Source organism: Puma concolor, chromosome A2 (genome assembly GCF_028749965.1).
Source record: "Puma concolor isolate L17-30 chromosome A2, mPumCon1.1.hap2, whole genome shotgun sequence".
Classification (NCBI taxonomy): domain Eukaryota; kingdom Metazoa; phylum Chordata; class Mammalia; order Carnivora; family Felidae; genus Puma; species Puma concolor.
This window is the reverse complement of record NC_141668.1, coordinates 119,188,800-119,213,700: the sequence shown is the minus strand read 5'-3', so window position 1 is coordinate 119,213,700 and position 24,901 is coordinate 119,188,800. Positions and strand designations below refer to the sequence as shown.

Here is a 24,901-nt window from a genome sequence, read left to right as displayed (position 1 = left end):
GACTTCTCCAGGCTCCTCGGTCAAAGAAAGGTTAAGAACCCCTTTTGTAGAATTTTAGGATTTCCAAACTGGGCTTTAAAATTTTTTTTTTTAAGTTTCTTTGTTTATTTTTGAGAGAGGGGGGCAGAGAGAGAGAGGAAAAGAGAGCGTCCCCAAAAGGCTCCGCGCTCTCAGGGCAGAGCCTGATGCAGGGCTTGATTTCACGAACCGTGAGATCCTGACTTGAGCCGAAATCAAGAGTCAGACACTTAACCGACTGAGCCACCCAGGCGCCCCTCAAACTGGTTTAAAGGCCCTGGAATTCTTTTGAGGGGCAGGAGGGCTGGCTGTGGGGGGTGAGGGAGGCCTCTTGTCAGAGTGGCTCCACTTTTATTCATCTTTGGGGTTTCTGTGTCAGTTGCACTTTGCACAGGCCCCTCCACCGTGCAGGATCAGAGGGCAGCCTGTCCAAGGTTCATTCGGGGGACTCTGTACCAGAGTGAGGATTAAACGCAAAGGTAAATCTGCTGAAAAGTGTGCTGTATACATACAATGGAGTATTATTTGGCCTTAAAAGGGAAGGAAATTCTGGTACAGGCATGAGCCTTGAGGACATTATGCTCAGTGAAATACACCAGTCACAGAAGGACGTCTATGGTGGATTCCAGTACCGCAGCTCCATAGAGCACTCAAATTCACAGAGACAGAGACAGTGGAATTGTGGTTGCCAGGGGCCAGAGTGGGGAACTTATGGTGGGGGTGGTGTTCCCATTCAACGGCTCTAGAGGTTCAGTTTTGCAATATGAAGAGGTCTGGAGATGGATGGTGGTAATGGGTGCACAACAGTGTGAATGGATGTAATGCCACTGACCTGTATACTTGAGAGGGGTTAAAATGGTAAATTTCACATCATGTGTATTTTGCCATGATAGAAAAATCGCAGGAAAAAAACCAAACAAACCCACTGAAGCTGGCTGTGACCTCACTGGGGAAACAAGGGGGGTCCAGGGAGGGCAGCTGGGATCCAGCCTGGGGAGGGGATGGCCACTACGGCCGCCTGGGTTCCGACAGAGGAGATACAGCGAAGCCAGCCCTCCATCCTCAGGCTGGTGCTGGGGACACATCACTGTGTCCCAGGAGCTTTCACAGACAGACAGGTCACTCATAGAAAGAGTTAACCTGCATGGCCTGTGTAGGGTCACATGCAGAAGGCTCCAGGGAACACGTGAGGAGGCACCTTCCGTCCTGCCAGTGGTCCCTCTATTTAGTAAAGAACCTAGGTAAGTGAAGTTTGGACTTTTGGGCACCTTTATTATTTTTTTTTTTAAAAATTTTTTTTTTTTAACGTTTATTTATTTTTGGGACAGAGAGAGACAGAGCATGAATGGGGGAGGGGCAGAGAGAGAGGGAGACACAGAATCAGAAACAGGCTCCAGGCTCTGAGCCATCAGCCCAGAGCCTGACGCGGGGCTCGAACTCACGGATCGCGAGATCGTGACCTGGCTGAAGTCGGACGCTTAACCGACTGCGCCACCGAGGCGCCCCTTTATTTTTTTTTAAATATAAATCCTTACTACCCAGGGTAGAAATCTCTCTTCAATGCAGCATGTATTTCCTTCTCTGACAGAGAGGTGAGCATCCCAGCCTGGCTGGAGCATTTCAGGCCATCCACAGGCCACACAGTAAGAACCAGACAGGGCTGAGCCCAATGGCCACAGACACCGACCCGGATGCTAAAAGGCCCTGATGAGTTGCTTCTTGAACTCAGTTCTGCGTTTTAGAGTTTTTTCCTTCTTTTTCTTCCAGACTGCTGGCCACTTCTCCCTGTTTTCGGGGTGACTTGTCTCTAGCAGCTTTGTTTTCCGGTTTGCTTTAGACCTGAAGGTTAGGTCAGCAAACTCAAGAAACATCTACCTTACAACATTTTCCTCAAGAAAGGAATCTATTTTCACCTTTCAAAAGGTTTCACCTACTCCTTCTTTTCTGTTCTAGGACCTGAGCGATATCCTGAGATTGTGTGTGTGCATGTGCTGGTGTGCATGTGTGTGCACCCATGTGTATACAGGCGTATGTGTGCGCATGTGTGTATATGTGTGTTCTAGCCTCTGGCCCTCTAAGATCTCATGATCTCAAAGTGCTTTACAGGCAGACAGATGGACACTCTCCAGTGAGTTTCTTCATGGTGGGTAAAGGTCAGTCTGTCTGACCGTGCATGGGTAAACCAAGGCACGAAGGCTCCCAGAAGGGGCATGCCGCCCGGTCAGCTGTAGCAGAACCCACATTCTAAGGACAGAAGGACAGCACTCTTTCATCTCTGGGCAGGGCACAGTGGGGACCACAGGGTGAGCTCAGACACTGACTAGAGGCCAAGCAGCCCAGGCCGACTCTGGAGCCCATCTACTTGCCCAAGAGGCACTAACTGGGAACACCAGGGCCCACTGACAGGACCCTGGTAATTACAGTAACTTGCTGACAAGATTTCTTGCGTACTGGCTCAGCTTGTGTGGGGTGGGCAGGGGACAGTTAGACAGCAGCAATATTAGACAGATAAGGAGCCTGGGGCCTGGAGAGGTCATGTGGGGGTGGGTTCACCAGATCCTTCAAGGTGAGGAGCACAGTGCACTGATTCAGAGCACAGATGGCATGGGCAGTGGCCAGTGCTGACCTTTGTAGGACACCTACCGTGGGCCGGGCATCGAGTCAAACCTTTCACACACCATTATCTAATTAGAGTTCACACCGGCCCTCAGTTTACAGAGGAGGAAACTGAGGCTAAGGGAGAAGCGGCTTGCCCAGAGTCACTGGCTGGTGGGGGCAGAGCCGGGATTTGAACTCTCCCCTCTCTCTTGAGTCTATCCTCTCTGTCACCTACCAGCGCCCACCCCAGGAAGCCAGGCCCTCATACCCTGGTCTCAAATGTATTCTGAGGAAGTTTCTCTGCCTCGTTGGTAATGAGGATGCCGCTCCCCACCTCCCCAGCCCTCAGCAGGATGGAAAAACACATAGGGGGCCAATTTCCACCCAAGATAATCAGACCCCAAATCACCTTCTAATCTAATCACTCCCATCACAGTAGGGAGCTGGTAGCTGTGCCTCAGGAGGTAGGGAGGAGGGAGGAGGAAGCCAAGGGGGCACCACACAGGACATGGGATATGGGGACACGGGGTGAAGGTGTGGCACATGCCTGCTCAGCCTTAGATGAGCCTCAGGTTGGGCCTCCAGGCCCCAGCATTAGACGGGCCAAGAGAGCTGGGGGTATCAGCCGCCCCTACCCTGGTCCTCCCTCCCCCTGTGCCCCAGCGGTCCCCCCCGCCACGGCTCTAACCACTGTCTCCCAGCCCAGACACCCCTGACATCATCTCCAAAATCCAAACACCACTCAGCAGGCTTTGGATGAGACCCCAGCCTGCTCCAGACCCTTGACCTCCGATTCTGCCCTGTGGCCTCTGCCCTGCGAGCGGGCACCTGACTGGAAATTTGTGTTCAGCCTCCCACCTTTGCTCACCCAGTTACCACCCCCCAAGTGGCATTCTCCCTCCTCTGGTCCAAAACCTCCTCCTCTTGGCTTGGGACAAATGCCCCTCTTAGGTGGCCTTCCCTGATCCCCACAAGGGGACTTTTTCTCTCTCCTCTGGATTGCCCCACCCCCTGCAGTTTCCCCTGGGGATGTTTCCAGGCCTGGCTCCCCCATAGGCTGTGAGCTACTTGCTGTAGGTTCGGACTGTGAGTCTCCTCTTAGCAGAGTCCAGCTCATAGCTGGAAACTCCAGCCCTTTTTTACTGCTGCCTCCTCGCTTTGCATTTTCTGTGGTGGGTACATGTTACATTTATGGAAAATCTCCACACCCTTCATACACTATCCTGATGGTTTTGCAAAGGGTCAGATTTATCCCTGCTTAGCACTCATCCCCACGCCTCACTGGGCCGTCCCTCTCCCCTCCCAGGGGCTGGCTGCACCCTCCTACTAGAGGAGGAGTTGAATGGACCAGGTCACCCCCTTCAGCTATCACACCCCAGCCCCAGATTACCCCACAAAGGGCATTGTTTAACCCCAAGGGCCGCAGCTGTGGTGGAGCCACGGGCATATATGGGTCAAGGTTGACCAAATCTTCCACAGGAAAACGGCAGGGTCTCTGGGGAGAGGCGGAGGTGAGAACCCTTCAGGTTTGGGGGTCCCGGCAGAGCCTTGCACCAGGACCTCACTGTCTGTGGTCCTCTGCCATCATCCTGCAGCCTCCACCTCCTGTAGGTCTCACAGAGCCCCTCAGAATACACAAACATGGGGGGTGGGTAAATTGAGAGAGCCCTGAGCTCAGGGGAGGATGGGACCTGAGAACCGGTCTGGTGTCTACTTCTGATTTCCTGTGTGACCTGAGACCAGCCCTCTCCCCTCTGGGCCTCGGTCTGTCCTTTGTAAAATGGGTGGTCTATGTTAGGTCATCAGCTCTGAGTGATGAAGTCTGGGCACCCAAGGTCCCAGAGAGACAAGGGCCACTCCTGGGTGGCGTAGGGCAGCCTCCATTAAAAGGCTGTTATCTTGGGAGTTTGGATCTTGGTTTGGATGGGGCCAGTAGAGGCTCGTGCAGACAGACCGACCACGTGTGGCACTTTCTGCGCACACCATGCTCATTTACTTGACGGACAGATGTGGTAGAACACCGGCAGGGCCCAAAGGGAGGTCCCTGCCCTCCAGAAGCTCACAGTCCAGCTGGGGTGAGGGGAGCAGACAGGAACACACATCAATGACGACGCAAGACAAGAGAGACCTAGGGCCCGGTGGGCTGGCGGGGGGTGGGGTCGGGCACAGCCCAGGCAAAGATGGAGAGGTGGGATAGCGCGATAGCCGCTCAGGGTCGTGAGAGGAGGAGCAAAAGAGAAGCTGGATGGTGTAATGGCCTGAGTGGAGAGAGGGCTGCAGAGCTGGGTCTCTGCTGGGTGTTCAAGGGGGGAGCCGCTGGAAACATTTCCAGGGCAGGGAGGGAGACAATTAGTATTTAGTGAGCAGTCCCTTGTGCAAATACTGTCTGAGCTGCTTTTTCCACTTGGCTGTCATAATCACCCTGTGAGCGACCATCATCACCCCATTTCTACAGACAGGGAAGCAGCCCGGAGAGGTCATCCCCGCATTCAGCCTGGGGGGAGAGGGCCAGGGTGGACTGAGGGTGTCATGCCAGTTCTTTCCACCTCGCTGGGAAGGTCTGTAGTGAAGCCGGAGGCAGGAGAATGGAGGGGAAACTGTGTCAGCCACCCAGCGGCTGTCCGTCCACGACAGAAGGAGCTCAGGCCCAGGGAACACTGGGTGTTCCACCAACCAGATGGCCTGTCCCGTCCCACCTGAACCTTTATCTCCTCCCCACACAGAAAGCAGAGGGTGGGCCAGAACCTTCCCAACTGCTGGCTCAAAGGCTATCTCTGCTTCAGACTGGCTCTGGGCAGCAGGAGACGGTCCCCACTGTGCCTCGTCCAGATGTCAGCTGTCTCGGGCCCGAAGCCTTATGTAATGGCAAGTGGGGTGCACTGAGCCTCTGGTGGCAGAGCTGGAGGGGCCTAGTTTTACAGAGTGGGGCTTCTGCGCCCAGAGAGGGCAAATGACTGACTGAGGTTGCACGGTGTACCTCATGGGTACACGAGGGCATGATTACATGAGGTACATGGGTACATGAGGCACAGCTGGGGGCTCAAACCTAGGGCTCCTCGCTCTTCTGGCTCTGACTTCCCAGGCCTCTTTCTGGACGGGAGAGGAGAGAGGTCTTACCTCCTAAAAGGTCTCTTTCTGGGGGTAGAGATATGAAGAAAGGATAAAGGCCATTTCTGGCCTTTCTGGGAATTATCATCTGCCTCCAGGCACAGGCTCCGAGCAAAGCCAATGTGGTTCCCAGCCCAGGAGCAGTTCCTTCATCATTATTGTTATCAACGCAGTTAATAACAGTAATAACACATGCCTGCAGAGCACTAGACAGTTTGCAAAGCATTTCAGCGCCCACAAGACTGTCCTCCTCACAACAGCCCTGTGAGGTAGGTTTTGGTGCAAGTACAACCCCAAGCCCCTCCCCTCCCCATGGCCTCTCTGGCTCAGAGAGGTGGAGTGGTGGCCCAAGGTCACACAGCTGTGAGCGGTGGAGCCGGGACTTGAACCCGTGCTCTATCCACTACACCCCGCTGCCTCTCATGGAGAAGAGGCAGGGTAGTGTAATGGAGAGAGCGCGGGCCGAGCAGCAGACTGGGACTTCCTGCAGTCACGGTGTCGTCCTAGGCTCCCTGGAGGCGGCGGCAATGGCGGCAGGTCTGGCTCTCCGTGCCTGGCCTTCTGCTTGGCAGGCAGGGTGGGGCAGCAGGCCTGAGAAAGTCTGCCGATGTCCTGGGCAACTTCGTGCTGTTAACGCTCTGGCTCCAGGGGTGGTGGAGGTGGGTGGGGGGTCGTGCAGGGGGCTGAGCCAATGGGCCTGGCTGGAGCTGGGCTCTGCTGCTTTTGGGGACACCCCCCCTGCCCCGGCCCCCTGGCTCCTGCCCCTTTCCCGGCCACATAGATGGCGCCTGGTCGCTGGTTTCCCAATGGAATTTACGATAAACATCTCAAACAGGCCTTGCTGCTGGGTCATAAAGTCACAGTGTCCTCAGAGGTGGGCTTGTGCATAGAGGCTATGGAAAGAGCTTGGGACTAGGAGGCTGGAGGGCTGGGGTCTCGCTCTGGCCCTGCCTTCTGTGGCGCTTTACACTCCTGCTCTGGGCCTCAGTTTCCCCAGGTGTAAATCCAGACCAGACCACAGTTCTCTAGGGATCAGTGAATCTCCAGGAAGGCTGCCGAATCACAAGTCTGGGTATTTATTTCTCATTTATTTCGCTGCTTCCACGGGGCTCTCACAGGGATTCATGACCTGGGGGCATGAGAGACCACGGGGTTCCATGAACGGAAGCTGTTGTGTCAAAGGAGGCAGAAGGGGCTGGACATCTAGATGCCTCACAGGGCCTACACTGGGTCCCAGCCAGGAGGATGCGGTGGGGACCGTTGATGGACACGAATACGTACAGAATATTAGTTAATGGTATTACATCAATGTTGGGTTTCCTGAATTGCTAGCTGTGCTGTGGTTATGTGTGAGAATATCCTTTCCTTAGGAGAGACACATGAAGTGGGGCGCCTGTGTGGCTCAGTCGGTTGAGTGTCTGACTTCAGGTCAGGTCATGACCTCACCGTTTATGGGTTCGAGCCCCGCGTCGGGTTCTGTGCCGACAGCCCAGAGCCTGGAGCCTGCTTTGGATTCTGTGTCTCCCTCTTTCTCTGCCCCTCTCCTACTTGCACTCTGTCTCTGTCTCTCAAAAATAAATAAATGGTAAAAATTTAAAAAAGGAGATACACATAAAGTGTGAAGGGGCCAAAGGGCCATCACGACCACAAGACAGAATGAGCCTCCTGAGAACAAATGGGGCAAAAATGGTAACATCAGCTGAATCAGAAGGAAGGGCGTTCAGGTGTTCTTTGTACCAGTATTGCCACTTTCCTGAAAGTTGGAAATTATCTTAAAGTACAAAACTAAAAAAAAAAAAAAAAAAAAAAAAAAAAAAAGGCCCAGGTCAGAGTTTGTACTCCAGGGCTCACCCATATATTGCTTGATCACACACACAGGCTTTTAAAAAATGGGAATTTCTTGCCAACAGTTGAACACTGGGAGATTGTACACGAAAGCTGGATTTCTGGTTCCCCTTGTACAGAGGACGCTGCAGCCACACTGGGGCCAGGGTGCTTCTGCAGGCAGCAGCCAGAAGTAGTCATGCTCTTGGTGTGGCACCCACGCTCTCCCTGCCCGACCTCATGGAGGTGGGAGCTTGCGACCCATAAGCATTCTACCGTGCCTGGCCCGAAAACACCTCAGTCACGGGCCTGTGTCTACCTGTCCATCTTGGGAGACGGGCTCCAGGCCGTTATTGGATTTTCTTTGTGCCTGAGCACTGGGGACATCTGAGTCTTTCTGAAGGCAGGTCTGTCCCCATTTGTCAGATGGAGAGGCTGAGGACCTGTGGGGCAGAGGTCATAGGTGGAGCTGACAGAGGTCTGGGACCTGGGTGTTCTGCCTCCAAACGCTGTCCTTGCTCCCCACCACACAGCACCTCACGCCTGTACCATTTGCAAAGGATAGTCCCATCCGTCCATGCGTGTGGTCCCCACAACAGCCCTGTGGGGTAGGCAGGGGGTGGGGGGGAGGGGAAGGGCCTTTGACCAACTCCCCCACTGCACACAGCAGGTCTCCCAACATTGGGGCACAGGGAGGTGGACAGACCTGTCCAGGGTCACAGGCTGGGCACAGCTGGGCCAGGTGACCCAGCAGCAGAGAGTTCCTTGCCTTCCTCTAGGTTGAACCACTGTGCCAGATGCCATGAGGGGGGTTTCTGAGCTACCATGAGGACCCTGCAGGTGCCCCCAGCCAGGTCCCTGTCTTCCCCAGGGGTCATTCAACTGGAAGGCCCAACAAGGCCTCCCGGCACAGGGAAGGTGTCCAAGGTGTCTGCACAAAACGAGCATCCAAATGGCAGTTCTCCAGAGTTCTGAACAATTGAGGAAAATCCCCTGGAGGAGGCAGGCTCATGCAGGCTGAAGGTGGGGAGGAGCTGGATGGGGCAGATCTCAGAGAGGAGGAAGGGGGAGATAGTCCAGATGAAAGAAGACTCGTGAGCTGGGGTCAACCCATTTTATAAGCAAGGAAATGGAGGTTCCAAAAGGGTAAGAAGCTTGTCCAGGGGCTCCTAGCAAATGAGAGCAGTGGGGATTTGAACCCAGACGTGTTTCACTCCCAAGCCCAGGCTCCATCTGAGGAATAGGGAAGGGAACCAACCCGTTGTGGGCATCCCTCAGCTAGCACTGGGCTAGGCAGGGGCTTCGCCTACATCACACACCAGAACATCCCTACTGTCTTCATGGATCAAGAGAAGTGGAGCGACATGGCCCAAGGCCACACAGTGAGTTCATTCCAAAGCCCAGATCTGGCTCAGTCCAGCCCCACCCAGCTTTTTCTACAAGAGCCCCAGCCTCTTTCCTCTCTCTGGCAGACAGTGCTTGAGCCCCCACGCCATGTGGACCCACGGATGGGCGGGGCATGACCTACTGGTAGCCTCACGCTCAGGGCTTCTGGCTGCTGGACCTGTCTGGGAGAGAGGATCCACGAAGAAGGGCATCCCAACGGTGATGGTGTGTGTTTATCTGCATATGGCCAAGGATGGAAGGGGCCCATAAGAGTGACATCATTAGATCTCTTTGGGAGGCAGAACTGGAAGAATTTTACTCTTTACCTTATCTGAGATGGTTTGAACGGTGAGAGACTCGGTCAACATGATGGGGCTGTGCTCGAAAGGGCCAAGCACAGCGTGGGTGTCATGGGCTGAAATGTGTGTGAGTGCCATGCTGTATGGGGGTGACTGCCCACGGGCAGTGGTGGGCAGAGAAGGCTTCTTGGAGGGGGTGGAGCCTGAGCAGATGAACAGGAGTTAAATGTGTAACAAGGAAGGGAGAGGGCCATCTAAGAGTGGGGAGCAACTTCAGCAGGGGCAGGGCAGAGGGAAAAAAGCAAGGTGCACCTGTAGCAGAGCTACAAGTTGAGGATGGGTGTGATGAATCTGTGACTCTCAGGCCTGGGAGGGCATTGAATGCAGTGCCCATTCGGTGCTTGGGTCCACTCCACAACACCCCCAACACCCCACAGCCTGTCCAGGCCTGCTTACACACAAACCATGACCAGGAACTCACCAGCTGCCAGGCAGCCTCTTTTGTCCTAGAACGGTTTTGTTACAGAATTTCTCTTTCTGTAGACTGCTTTCTGTAGGGCTGCCTATACCCTCTTCTCACCCCCCCATTCCCCGTGAGCCTGTGTGAATCATTCGGCTGTCCCAGCCCCATGCAGATATGTTTCAGAATGTCAGCACTACAGTTCACAGTCAAGCTCACCCTGCGCTCTGGCATTTTTGATGGGTCCTGACTCTTGCTTTCTTTTTGCCATCCCCCTGCACTCATGCATGGTCTCTGCAAAGTTGACAGGCATACTTTCCATGCTGAAACAGGATAGAGCTCCAGAGAAGCCCAGAAACCTCCCACTGGATTACCAGCAACCCACCAATCAGCACAAACCCACCCAAATCTCCTGGCCCCTAGCACATCCTGCTGTATCTTGCCCACAGGGGCATCCCAAGACACCTTGGCTGCTGTCTCGTGACATCTGGAGGCCCAGGGCCTACACTATTTACCTGGGCTTCCAGTTAGATGTATAGGTAAAGGCCCAAACAGTTGGTTCGACTTGGGCTGGCTAGCTGACTTCCCACCCCATCTCTGCCCTGTCTGTGTCTTTTCCAGAGTCTCCCTGCACCTGTGCCCATCTCCTTGGCTGGTCTGTGATGCACCAGAGTCAGTGATTCTGAACATTTTATCTCCTTAGCCTCCTGTGATGTAACTACCCCTCCTCTCCCTTCTCCAAACTGTCTGGAACCTTCATCACCCATCCATTCAGGCCCAGTGCCTCCACTTGACTTCTGCTGATCCAGATGACCCACCAGGCCACTTCTCCCAAGGATGATTGCCTCTCTGTCAACCACTTTATCTCAGAGGTCAGAACCAGAGCCTCAGTGACATGAACCCTGATGTGGCCCTAAGTTCCAAGAAGGCGTTCAAGGCTTTATATGATCTCCTAGTCCCCAGAGCCTTTGCACTTCCTGTCCCTCTCCCTGGAGTGTTATTTCTTCTCGTTGTGCTGGTTTCAGCTCACAAGAAACCTCCTCAGACAGGCCTTCCCTGACCAAAAAGACTCCTGTCCCCTTTCTCAGAGCCTCTATCTCATTACAGTGGTATAATGTCATCTGAATATTTGAAATTATCTTACATATTTACTTGCTTGTTCCTTTATTGTCCATTTCCTTTTACTAGATTTTAAGCTCCAGGAAGGTAGGGACCTTACTTGTCCCACCAACCACTGGCAAACTGGAGCTACCTAACAAATGTTGGTTACGTATGTTCTGGATAAATAAATGCCCCAGCTCCGATTCTCACTCCTTTCTCCCATCCTACCCTGCAGACCTGCTGATTGTCCTCTGTGTATTGCTAGGACATCCCATATTCCTTCAGACTTCTGTGTCTCTGCACACATTTGCCTCTGCTCTGAGGCCCTTCCTCTATAATTCTGCTTGGCGAGCTCCTACTCACCCTTTAAAACCCAGCTCAATTCCAATTTAAGTGGTTCTGTCCCTTTTCTGGCTTTCTCGCGTCTTCTCACTCCTCTACTGTGGAATGAGCTGTTTGCAGTCTACAGGCTGGAGGCCCTCATGGTTAGGAGGAGGCTCAGAATCATTGTGGGGGCCTGGCCCAGGGCAGCTTCTCAGAGGATGTTTCCCGAGCCGCGCTGAGCAATGAGACCCTTTGTGTGTCCCCTCGAAGGAACTGTCTCATCCAGCAGGTGCCTCACCTCTGCAAGGTCTCTCTACCTCCTCTCTTGCCCCCTGCAGCAGCCAGAATGAGATTTTACAAATGCAATGTGACTAGTTCACTGCTTAAAACTATTCCAGATGACCCTCGTCACACTTAGACATTTCAAAACTAACTCTTCGAGAGCCAGCATCGAGGCCCTCCACCCCGTCCATTTTACTCAATTTCCTCCTGCGTCGGGACCTTTGCACTTGTTGTTCCCTCGTATACGTTCCCCACAAATAGTCACTAGGCCGGCTCTCTCTCATCGTTCACACCTCACCTCAAACATGGCCCCCCCGCCCCCTGCAGCCACCTGCCTTCCATCGCTCTGCTTTATTTTCATCATAGACCCACCACCTTCTGGAGTTTTCACAATGTCTGGGACTTCTCACTGCACCACAAGCTTCTCAGGGCAGGGGCCTTGTCAGCCTCATTCATTGCTGTATCCCCAGTACCCAGCCCAGTGCCTGGCACATGGTAGGTATTGAACATAACTGTCACCCGATCAATCCTTCCCTATCCCTGATAAGAACAGCCTCTGGTGTTTGACTTTTCAGAAGACTAAGTCACTAGAAAGTAAGTTCTATGAAGGCAGGGATTCTCTGTAGATTTTCTTTACTGCACTATCCCCAGGGCCTGGAGCAGTGCTAAGTGCACAGTAGGCTCAAAGTACGGTTGTTGAGGGGAAAGGGAGGGAGCTGTCATTTGGGGCTGAGCTGGCTGGAGATCTGAAGCCAAGGAACAAAGTCTTTGAGAACTTCCAGCCTCATGAAGGGGACACAGGTGCCCCCCACAGCATAGAGGCAGGAACTGGCAATGGGAGTGACCCACCGTTGGGCCACATCTCACCTGACAGCAGCATGGGGTCCTTGTCCACGGACTTGCGCACCTGGTCAGACTCTCCTGTCAGGGAGCTTTCGTCGATTTTGAGGTCATTGCCCTGGATGAAGAGGCCGTCAGCAGGGAGGAGGTCACCTGGTGGTAGGAAGGGCAGTCGAGTTAGCAGGGTCTCAGGTGGCTGGAGGGTCTGGGAACATTCCTTTGAAGGTGTGTTTGCAAGGTCAAGTTCACCATTGGGGACCAGCTGCCTAGAGCTCCCAGGGTGTTGGAACCAAGATGGCACTCATCACAGGCCAATAGGCAGCTGAAGACTGGAGCCAAGGTGAATGGCGCAAGGCCTGGAGGGCTGAGGCTGGGCCCAAGAACAATCCTAGCTCAAGTGGGCTTGCACTTCTGTTTATAAAGTGCTTCTCTTGGCCTGGTGTGGATTTGGGGCCCAGTTTTCTCAATGATTCATTCTCTGGTCTCAACTACAGTTTGGAAAATTCTTCTAGGAGGGACTAGTCTGTCTTGGCTAGGCTGAGGAGACCCTATGACAGGCCACTTTATCAGAGGAAACCAAGCCCCCTAAGGTGGAGTGAAGAGGGAACTCCAATCTCTTCCCCATCGTCTGCCTCTACTTACCCAGGACATATCTCACCTATACCCCCTTTGGCACTAGCCAGCCTGCCCACTCTCTCCACGGTAGTATCACAGGCCCATCCACGTCCACTCCCTACAACACCCTCTCTAGCCCAACAACCATCCATCAACAGCTCAATTATAGATGGGAAAGGGATTTTGTCTCATAAACCCATTCTGAGTGTCAGTGGTCCTTGGAGCATTATGTTGAGAAGGCTTCTGTATCTAGGCTTTGAATTGTGATTGATTAGTAATGTCTGTTACAGGTGGAGGTTTTGAGAGTGGTAGCACATGTGTCATGTATCTGCCATTTCTGACTTTCAGGATTCCGGAATCCTACCTCCTCTAGGAAGTAGCCTTCTACCTCCCAAAGGATCTCAGAAGACATCCTGCCTTGGGATTAGCTTTCAGGAACCAACCCCCTTCCCTGGGCCAGCCTCTTTGGGTCTGCCTGTCCTGTCCCGCCTCTGCCCAGACTCTAGCTCTAGCACCTGGCTCTGTGGCTGGGACACTTACCATATTTGACCTGGGCGATGTCCCCAACCACAATCTCGGCCACAGGGATCTGGACTACCTGGCCAGCCCGAACCACGGTGAACTTCTGCTCCTGCTCAATGCGGCTCTGCAGGCCCCGGAACTGCTTCTCTTTGCTCCAGTCATTGAAGGCCGTGACCAGGACCACACAGATGACAGAGAGGAGGATGGCCGCCCCCTCGATCCAGCCCGCCTCCGCCTCCCCTTCATCCTCTGCCCCTCCCTGGGCCGTCGCACATCCTGCAGAGGGCAGAAGGAAGCAGGCAGGGTGGGGTCAGCCAGGCAGGAGGGGCCTCACGGGCCTGGATTTAAATCCCAGCTCCCCAAGTAAAAAACGTTGATAACTGGATGAACACGATCCAATTTATCCAACGTGTCTGGGTGGTGAGCCCTTCAGTTTTCTGTGTTGGTTCTAGGAGTGGGATCTTGGACAAACGACTCCATCTCTTTGAACCTCAGTTTTCAGATCTGTAAAAAGGGATGGATATTCTTTATCTGGGGGACCTATTGTGAGGGTTGAACTTCAGTGAGGTAAGGTCCATGGTGGCTCCAGCACAGACCCAGCACAGAGGACAGGCCTGATTCACGAAGAAAGAGAAAAAGTGAGGATGTAACAGGACGAAGGTGGTCAGTATTGATCAGGGTCTGGAGGGCAGTTTGGCTGATGTGCTTTCTTTCCATTCTTCCAGCAACTGTGAGGCAGGCCTGCAGACAGCAGGCTGGGGGGCAGGAACTATGATGCTGGGCCTGACCTCCAACGAGCTGGTTCTAATTCTGCCACTGCCCCTGTGTGATCCTGGGTAACTCACTGTCCTCTCTGTGCTGCAGTGTCCTCCTCTGCAAAACTGGAGTCACGGAGACCTCCTCCCAGGTTCCAGGAGAGGAAGGTGAAAGCCCCACCTAGAGCTTAGCACACAGCCCTTTTGCATCTCTGGTTGGACTTGATGCCACCCTTCAGGCTGTAGGCTGCTCATCTGTCCTACAGTGACCGTGCATCCCATACACTCTTGCACTGTTGAACATCCCAGTCTGGTTCCCCAAACTGTTTGAGGCCTGCCAGGCCCACCATGTGAACAGAAGAAGAAAAAAGCAGGCCTATCTGATACAAAAGCCTCAGGCCCTGCCCATGCAGTACTAGGTCCTAGGGTCTTTCCAAGCCCCTCCATGCACCCTGCCTCCTGTGTCCCCTAAAGGACCCAGAGAGGGAGAGTTACCTCCATTTACAGATGAGGAAACTAAGGCTCAGAGAGGTGAGGGAACAGCCAAGGTAGGTGTGACAGCCAGGACTAGCCCAGCCCCTTTTCTCCACCAGGAGGTGGTGAACAGCACTTTCTATGGAAAGTGACCCGAGTAGCATCAGACTATCCATCCCTGGAAAACTCAGAGAGCTTTCCTTTCGTGGTGGCAGGGCAGGGTACTGGACCATTCACAAGTGACTTGTGCCAAGCACTCACTTTAGTTCTCAAGCTGACCAAGAGAAGTGGTTCAGAGAGGGCTGGCAACTCACCTGGGGTCATACAGCAGATCTGGAGTTTGAATCCAGGCCTGGAATCTGGATCTGGTCTGCCTACTGTCCCTGAGCCCAGTGGCCTCCTCTGCCATGTGCTGGCCTCACGTTGCCAAAGACCCTTGGCTAACTGTCTGGAAGTCCACTTCAGCCCCAAGGAAGAGAGAACAGTTTTGAGAGATCCCAGCAGGAGCTTCTGGGAAGCCAGAGGGTCAGAAGCAACATGACCAGAAGGCCAAGTGGTACCAGGGAATGTTTTCCAGCCCCTGGAGGGGTGGAGGTCCAGGCTAGCTGGTGGGACTAAGCTTGGGACGGTAAAGAATCATGTGGGCCAGCAGTATGTATCACTCCTGGTGAAATTCCACTGCTTTCACCAAACAAGTCACACTCTGCAGACTAGTAAACAACCGCATCACTGCACAAGGTCCTCGATGTCACTCTTTTTTTCTTTTGAAATTTCAGACTTTTGCAATAATCTTAAACTGCTTAACTGGACCAGCCTTTAGTGCTGATGATAATCATAATCATGCTAATGTAACTGCCATCGGGCCAGCCTTGAGCTTGAATCCCAGCTGTGATTCAGGCACTGCTGGGTGCCTATGACCGGGCTACTTAACCACTGTGCCTCAATTTTCTCATTTGCAAAATGGGGGTGGTGGCAGACACTCCCTCGAAGGTGGCTGAGAGGACAGAGGGAGAGCGTTTACGTAAAGCACTCACCCTCCTGAGCACATAGCCAACAAAGAGTGAAAGCTGCTGTTTTTTGTCATTCGGTGTGCAGAGTGCCTAAATGCATTCAAATTCACAGCCAGCCTTGGATGGAGCCTGGGGCCCCAAGCTATGGAGGCGTCCAGCTGGAGTTCAGCTGCGATGACCGGGGGAGGCAAACAAGGGCACCCCTCCACCATCATGAATGACACCAGAAGCCCCAAAGCCTGGGAAACGCAGGTGAACCTTTCTAAACAGAAACCCAATCCATGGAAATGTGCTCTTTTGGGCTTCAGGGGAGTGACTTGAGATACAGAGCCCCAGTTCTTTGCTTTATGGGACTTTTATTACTCTCTGCCTCTGCTACATGCTTTGTAAATGGGAAGACTATTCTTTCCCTGTTGTGTATTTCATCGGTGTTCCCCCCCCCCCCCCCCATTTACAGATGACAGCAGTCACTGCAGCATTTAGGACACTCAGAGATAGCCCAGGACCATGGAAAGCCTTTGGGGTCTGGAATTGTAAAGACTGACTTTGAATCCAGGCTCTGCTGTGTGACCTTGGGTAAGTGACTTGGTCTGTCTGAGTCTCAGTTTGGACAGCTGTAATGTGGGATGACTTTGTGACCCCAGGGCCTAGTAAGGGCCTGGCATCTGTTGGGTACAAGATAAATGGTCTCCTTTGTATGAGCTACTCTCCCTGGACTGGCTTCTGGAAGCCAAGGGGGTGGTAACTGAGCAGGGTTCATACTCTGTTCCCTTGACTCCCAACCCTGCCTGTTGCCTTTGCTGGTTCTATACCAAGGAGCCCTTTGGGTCCTTGAGGGCACTCTGCTGGCCAAAGCCCATTTGTTTTTCCTTCCTTCTGATAACTGTCTGATGGTCACTCTGTGCCTTGGGTGGGCCAGAGTGGGGCTGTGGATTGCTGGGTTAGGCCTTCAGCTACCAGGAGCTGCTGGACCCTGGGAACAACTCCTGCTGCCCCAGATGCAATCAGGGAAAAGAGATGGGGAAATGGAAAGAAGGGGGGCACTGGGCAGGCCCTGCTGAGGTCTCCTCTGGGGCCCCTTGGGCTGGGGCAGGAACAGGTTCTGAGCAGCCCGCAGCTGCTCTCCCTGGACCTGGGGCTTTGTAAGGTTCGGCTTTTGTCTGTGTGACCTCAGGGAACTTCTTGGCCTCTCTGGGCCTACTTTTCTTGTCCATCAGTAAAATGGGAAAGTGACTTTCTAGAAGGTTACCAGGGCCCGGCATCAAATATGGGCTCTCGAAACTAGAAGAGACACAAACGTTTTCTAAACACCTACTATGTGCCTGTCACTCTGCTGGCACTCTGACACTAGGGGAGCTGCCATGAACAGGGAGTTGGGAACACTGGTGTGCCAATCCCAGCTCTGTCATGAACATGCTATGTGACCTCCCCCAAGTATCTGGAGGACTCTGAGCCAAGGAAGCAAACAGGAAAGTGCGGTGGGTGCCGCAAGTCTCTACGGTTTGTAAACCCATCACCAGCATCATTCTGGACACGACTGATGAAGCTTGAGTCTGACTTGGCAGGGCGGTGGGCCTGGCAACATGGAAAGTTCAGAACTCAGAGCTCAGGCCAGAGCCTGGGCATTGGGGAGAACGTATAGCCACAAAGCGCAGGAACTTCACTCTCTGGTGCTGGGATATGTGCGGTGGCTGCCCTCATCCACCCAGGCCTGGCCTGAGCTAGTGTCTCAGCTAGAGGTAGGGAGGGGCAGTGGAAAGAACTAGAAGACTTGGATTGAAAGTCGAGCCTTACTGCCTAACAAGCTGTGTGACCTTGGGTAGGTTCTTCCCCTCTCTGGGCCTTGGTTTCCATGTCTCTAGAAGGGAAGAGATGGCAGCCCTCTGTTTGGAGGGCTGTGTGTGGGAAGGCTCCTCCTGGCATGCACTTGGAGCTAATCCGTTCTCTCACGGGAGCCCCCTCTACCATCTGCCCTCTGACTTCTCTATCTTGCACTAAACTGGGTCACAGGAAGCCATTTACCTGGGAGCATTGACTCAGTCCTGTCCCTTCCTGAGGAAATGCAGCTGAGTGATAGAGAGTGGGCTCGGAAGCCAGAACGTCTGGGTCTGAGTCATGCTTCTGCTGCTTCCTAGAGTGTGACCTAGCGAGTCATTTACTATCTCAGGGCCTCGGCTCCCGGATGATAACAGCACCTACCCACAGGGTTCTTGTGAAGATCAAATGAACTTCTACTGTAAATTCTCCCAATTAGTGCCGGCTACACAAATAGTTAGAAGAATGATCGTTATTATTATGGTTGTGTGTTGCACCTTTAGCTGAGTTCAAGGCTTATTCAAGTAGCCATGTGTAGCCTTCTACATTTTCTGTGAAACTCCTGCAAAGATTGTTGCCCAATATGCATCTCTTATAAGGCCCTATGTGAAAGTTCATCCCAGAATTCACTGTCAGGGGACACGCTACCAACCGAAGAAACTGTTTTCCTGCCTTGTTGATAGCCTGAGCTAAGAAAGTCACCCTAATTCCCTTTCTGCCTTGGCATCCAGGAAGCTTAAAGTCAAATTTAAATCTCAGTCATGGCAGGAAATATGGTTGGTTTATTTGCTTCCATTCCTTTCCTGTCTGTCTTTTCTGTTCAACTTCATCTTGTGCGATGTGCCCTTCTTGTGTCTTTAAACCCTTTCTGGGAAGAGTCACACCGGATAAAAAGCAACTTAGTAATATTATGCATAAAATTGAAGTAGTTGGCCTAAGACACTCGGTCATTAGACTTGGGCAACTAATAGACTTGGGCAACTCTGGCTTTGGATGGGGTGAGGGGACAGATGTTCAAGGAATTTCAGAGACCACCTCCTCATCTGGGAAATGAGGCCCATAATGGTTATTTCTTATAAGCTATTCACTTTTTATTTCCTTGCTTGAAGCAATGAACATAGTAGGATTATCTGTTGATGTAGCACATTCACTAGGAAAATGTCGAATCATAAATAATAACAAGTGTTTATAACATCTTACTAATGAAAAATCAGATTGTAAAAATCTAACAAAACGATATATATTACGTGATCCCATAGTATGTGTCTGTCTATCTATCTATCTATCTATTTATCTATAATGTGACATAGGTTTGAAAGACTGTGTCTTCATAAAGGAAAGAGTCATTGAGTTGATAAAGCACTAGCTGTTAGCAGGTGCTCTCTTTCTGGAATGAAAAGATGAGGGAAAGTTGAAGTTCTCCATTAGGAGTCCTAAGTTCTGACTTTGACAAGAGTAGGTCTGCTCCACAACCCTCCCTGGATGAGCGGGTGGTGCTTCCTCTGTCAACGGAGCAGTGTCCCCAGTCAGAACTCAGGGACAGATTTTGGGAGGCCCTCTCAAGACCAGGACTCCACACATGGGAAAACATGTTCGGCGTCAGCCTCACAAGTGTGTGCGTGATAGTGAACCAACTCCGGGATAGGAACTTGAAAGAGGAGGAGTCGCGTGGATACTGAGTCTCACACACGCATGAAGGATGAGCCCTAAGAGGGAAACTGGGAGGAGGAAGCCTGGGGCCGTCACACTCATGGTGGTAGCAGGCCCAGCACCTACTCGTTGACCTCGAGTGAGTTAATGCCCATCTCTGTTCCTTGTTTTCCTCATCTTTAAAATGCACCTAATCATGGCCCTTACCTCATGGGGATTTAGGAAGATGACATCCGAGCTCAGAGCTCGGCACACTGTAAGTGCTCAGTAAATGCTCACTGTAGTTCCTTCCACTGTTGGTGCAATCCTTGCATCTTGCACATGGGAAAACTGGGGACTGGGGGCTGTGGGTGGGGCCCTGTCCCCTGGGCCTCAATTTCCTCACCTGGAGGAGCCGTGGCTGAGTCCCGGGTACCGCAGGTGCACATTTGGTGCAGGGTGGGGCGCTGGGGTCTTACCTTCATTGTTCTCTCCAGGCGGGTGGTAAAAGGACAGCCCCAGGGATATGATGGCCGCGATTTCCAGGATGATCAGCGTCACATCTTGCAGTGCCTCCCACACTAGCTGCAGGAAGGTTTTTGGCTTCTTTGGAGGTATAAAGTTTTGCCCAAAAATCTGCTTTCTCTTTTCCAGATCTGGAGCGGTGCCTGGCAAACCTGTGGACAGAATGCAGGAAGGTTGGCCTGGGAGGCCTGGGAAAGACACTCAGCTTCCCAGGAACCGTCCTGAATGGGGCTGGCCCCATGGGGAAGCACAGAGCGGGGATGGGGGTGGGGTGGTGGAAACAAAGCAGAAAACTTGCAGGCACCAGCCAGGCACCCAGCACTCGTGCCAGGCCCAGAGCGGGCTCCTGTGAAATGCCAGAGACACCATGAAGTGGGGTGAAGAGTGGTCCCCCACAAAATGATATGTCCGCATCCTAATCCATGGAAACTATGAAGGTGACCTTATTTGGAAATAAGGAAAACGGTCTCTGCTGATATAGTTAAGGATCTTGGCCTAAACCCAGTGTTAAGTGTCCTCATACGTGACAGAGGGAGAAGACACAGACCCAGAGGACACAGGCCATGCGAAGATGGAGGCAGAGATGGCAGGATGCAGCCACCAGCCAAGGAACGCCGGAGCCACGAAGACGCCCAAAGAAGCAAGGATGGGAATGTCCCCTAGAGCCTTTGGAGGCCGCATGGCCCTGCCGACACCTGATTTCCAGACTTCCGGTCTCCAGAACTGTGAGAGAATAAATTGCTCTTGCCCAAAGCCACCCAGTCTGTAGCCATTTGTTATGGGGGCGACAGGAAGCACATACACACACCAGGCCCACCCCCCACCACACCCGTGTTCCTGCTTTGCATTTCCTCCCGATCTCTTCATCGAGCACACACTTGGAGACCCCTGCCTTGGGTGTGAATCCCAGCCTGTGCCTCCAGCTCTGAGCCTCAGTGTCCTCCTCTGTGACGGGGATGACGACTGTACGTAGCCCATGAGTGGTTGTGAGCATCTCAGGACAGAATTTGTTAGGTCAGTGTTTGTTGAGCACCTACTATGTGTCCGGCACTGTTCCAAACACTGGGACAGAGCAGTGAGAGACACAAACAGAGCACCCTGCCGGAAGTGCTGACTTCCCAGGGGACACACAGGACGTGGTCAAGCGGTGCCTGGGGTGTGGCATACACTCAGTGGAGGCTAGTGGCCTGTCTCATGGACCATGGGGGTGAAGTGCAGTCCTCATCATGTGGGGCCGGGACATAGCGGCCCACTTCCAACCCACTGTTTCTTCACTTCCAGACAATTTTCCCTGCCTCACCAATCCGATCCTTACTCCCTGCTCAGCAATCTTTGGAGGCTCCGCACTACCTCCAGAATAAAGTCCATGCTTCTCAGCTTGGCTCTCTGGCCTCTTGATCGGACCCCCAAGCCATGCTTGCGGCCACATTTTCACTACCTGGCCCCCTCCCAACCAAATCAGGCCTGTCCTCTGCTGGCGTGGCTTGTGTGTACCTCCTGCCACATGTTTGGTCGGGTGTACCTTCCACGTCCCTCCTCCCTGCTCCGCTTGCCTGTCTGCAAGTCCCCTCCCAAACTCATTCACTCCAAGGTGTGGACAAGAATTGTCCAATTCTACCCATAGTCAACATTTGAAATCATTCCACTTGGGCTTCATTCCTTGAAATAAAAACTCCAATTCCTTTAGATTCCCTGGGAGAGGGAAGCCATCATCAGATCTGGACACCATGGTGTGAATGAGTTTTAGGCTTTTTCCTGGGAGTGGGATTTGATAAAGAGAAGAAAGGAGAACTGGGGATAGTGGTGGGGCCTCTGAGGGAAAGGGCTATGACCAGTCAATACTGGCCTGTTATGGCAGTTTGCTGGGCTTTGACCAGTCAGTTCCTTTTTCTGAGCCTCAGTCTTGATAATAGGGGAGTTCAGTAGGATGGGTGGGTCCTAAGGATCCCACAGGTTCCAAGGTCTGCAGGTCCTGAAGTGGTCCTGCTGGGGTCTATTCACAACTCTTCATAGGTTTGGTATAAATAAGGGCATCACTAAGAAGAAGCTTAGCAAAACTGGGGCCAGTCTATCTCCTAGGCCTGTCCTGATTGATTCACAGAGAGTGAGTCTTTGAATCTTCCGAGGGTCTGTGATTCAAACGTTCTGGAGTGTGACCAGTTGAAAATGTGGGTATTCCCCAGTTCTGGGAGTCTGGTCATAGCTCAGGGGTTCTTTCATCTGGGGATTCATGGGACTGGCTTTGAGATCTTGGGTCCTGGGACAGGGCACAGGGCAGGGGGTTGCAAATCTGCAGAGCCATGGGGCTGAGCAGCTTTTGTGAATGAGTGAAGTAGGTGGGTGGGGGGCAACAGGGAGTAGTGGGGACTGGGGCAACATGAAGAATCTGTCATTTTAAAGGGGGAAATTATGTCTTAGCTCTTGTGGGAGAATGTGGAACCACTGTGGTAGATCTGTCAGTCTTCCAAGGGAAGCTGGACACCTGGAATTTGACGTAAAATCTTCCCATTAAAAATAGCCTAGGATGAAATACAATGTATCTGTGAGCTAGATTCAGCCCTGGGGTTGCTGGTGTGAAACCCCCAAGGCTATGGATTGGGGAGAGGGGAGGAGCAGGGAGGCGCCAGAGTAGAACAGCCTCCCTGTCTCTTCCTCATCTTCACTGGGCTTCCCCCTCCCCAGCACTACACCCTGCCCTGCTCTGCTCCCTGCAGGTTCTGAGGTCTCCTCTGTTTTTTAGAAATAACAGCTCATAGAATAAAAATATTTGTGTGTTCTGTAGGGCCAGTCCCACTTAGAAATCTCTAGGCAGTTTCCACACAACAAACACCCTAGTATATAAACCCAAGATGGGAACCTTGGGTGTTGAGGTGCTCACATAGGGTGATTGAGATGACAGATGGTGGCCATGACATCTTGCTCACCCTCTTCCTCTTAGGGGAAGAAGGTGGGCTGAGCTGGAGATGGGGATACCCAGCCCCACGAACTCAGATGGGCTTGAACTCAGATGTCATAGGTTCAGATGCCAGGTCTGAGTGACTTTCGGCAAGAGGTGTCGCCTCTCAGTGCCTCAGTTTCCTCATCTGTAAAACGTGAGTAACAGCAGGGCCTACTTCACAGGGTTGGGCGGGCCTCGCGTAAGGTGCCTGGTGCTGTGCCTGGCACTGGGTGAGGGTATTGGTTAGTGTCGCTCAGTTTTAGGTGGTGTGTGTGATAATTATGGCCTGCCGGAGGAGGAAGACTTTGTTTGGACAGGTGGCATTTCAGTAAGATGGGGAGGAGATCAGTAAGATGGTCAATGTGAGGACAGGAACAGCAGAAGGGCTATATGACTGCAGACAAGCCACTTATCCTCTTGGGGCCTCAGTTTCCCCATAGGTGACATGAAGGATTGGCCTGACGGAAGGATAGGGGCTGGTGGCTCTGATACCTTGTATCCAAAGACAGTGGTTTTGAGGACATACAGGTGGGACTTCCCACTGTCTAATCCACCTATCATGTTTTTCCCAGGAGTGTAATCTCATAGTTTCCCTGCCTTCTGGCTGAAAATGAACATGCCTATTTTGGGGAGCAGAAACAACAGAAGGTGATGTGAGAGATGAATGGTGCTGGAGATTCAATTTAGATAAAAGAGCATCTCACCATTTAGCATATTAAAAATTAACATTCTGTGTCAAGTATCACTGGACAAAGCCAACAAGGTCTTGAAAATTCAGAACCACAGTGCCTGGGCATTGATGTCAGAAGCCGTGTGGGGTTGTGGGTTTCTAATGTGAATTCCTTTTTTTGCACAAGAGGCAGAGGACAGAGATCTGAGTGAGAAGTCAGGTTTGTGGATGAACTTGGGCCATTTATCTCATCCCTAGAAGACTCAGTGTCCTCGTCAATAAAATGGGAGCAAAGTAACTCGTAGACTGTGGTGAGCCATGCAGAGAAGAATGTGTGCAAAACTGTACAGGCGTAGCAATTGTGCCTTCACAGTAAAAAGCCTCCAGCACTTGTACAAATTCTTCTATTGGAATCAGAATTTGTGTGTTCTATTAATCATGTAATAGGAGAAAGCCAAGCACAGAGCATGGGAAACTTGGGTTGTACAGCAATTATTTGCTGCAATGGCTGTTTGCTATCATTGTATATTAGAATAACCTTTGCGCCAAGCTTCATTTCTATCCCGCTGTCCTGGACACAACTGGATTTGTTCCCAGCCTCTAAGCCCGTGCCCCTGCTAATCCTCATTCCTCTATCTGGATTGCCTTTCTCTCTCCTTAGCTCTTTCAGGCCCAGCCCTGAGTGCTGCAAATGGCAGCCTCAGGCCATCAGAGAGGTCTTGTTTGGTCAGCTGCACACTTGCACAGTGTTAAAAAAGTGATAGGGGTGCCTGGGTGACTCAGTTGATTGAGCATCTGACTCTTGGTTTCCACTCAGGTCATGATCTCATGATTTGTGGGACTGAACCCCGCATTGGGCTCCAGGCTGACAGTGTGGAGCCTGCTTGGGACTTTCTCGCTTTCTCTCTCTCTGCCCCTCCCCTGCTTGCACACGTGCACGCTCTCTCTCTCTCAAAAATAAATAAAATAAAACAAACGATAATTTGTTGCCAGCATTAAAAACTCAGGTACTTCCACATAAAAATCCAGATGTCTAGCTCAGCAAGGATGTGTGCATGGACCTCAGGGAGCTGGAACCTGTGGATGAGAGCTCTCTGACCCAAACATTGGCCTCATCTTGGCTGGGGGACATGTTTCCTGTTAAGGAAAGCTCAGGGGGACAGTGAGAACCAGCTTAAGTTCTTCCAGGAGCAGAGGAAGTCTTTGCATTGTCTGGACCTAGCACAGAACTGGGGACCAGGAAGAGTGAGTGAGGGAGGGATCCTGGTTTCCTTAGAGGGAAGGACTTTGTCACCGGTGGGCTGAAGTGGATGGATGTCTAGGGAGGAAGGAAAGGGAAACACACCCAGAGGCTGGACAACCCGCCATGGTGTCCTGTCACTAGATGCCAGGCCCCCAGCGACTCAGGAGTCTTTTCTCTAAAGAGGCCTGAATTCCCCCCGGCCCCTCTGAAGGTAGAGAAAGTAGTTAGGATCCTAGTAGATGGTGTGTATCCAATCTTCCACTTGCTTATTTAATTAATCGACAAATATTTATTGAGCACCTACTATAAGCCAAACATTGCTTTACATGTTGGGGACTCTGGTGCCAGGAAGGGTTTCCTGGAGGAAGTGTAATTGGTTGAGCTCAGAAGAAAGAGTGGGGGCTAATCAGGTGAAAGGGTCTGGGTAGGGTAAGAGGGTTGGCGATGGCAGAAGAAACCCCAGGA

General features: G+C 52.3%; 1 protein-coding gene across 15 annotated transcripts in view; it reads right to left on the bottom strand.

Annotated features, from left to right (window-relative positions):
- Positions 1-24,901, bottom strand: part of ATP2B2 (ATPase plasma membrane Ca2+ transporting 2) — a 302,573-nt gene that overhangs the window by 65,201 nt on the left and 212,471 nt on the right. For all 15 annotated transcript variants that reach the window (XM_086697430.1, XM_086697433.1, XM_086697431.1 and 12 more), the window contains 3 exons: positions 19,540-19,737; positions 13,396-13,653; positions 12,268-12,393 (listed from right to left, as the gene is read on the bottom strand). In XM_086697430.1, the coding sequence (XP_086553556.1) occupies positions 12,268-12,393; positions 13,396-13,653; positions 19,540-19,737 (582 nt within the window). The remainder of the gene's footprint in view (positions 1-12,267; positions 12,394-13,395; positions 13,654-19,539; positions 19,738-24,901) is intronic.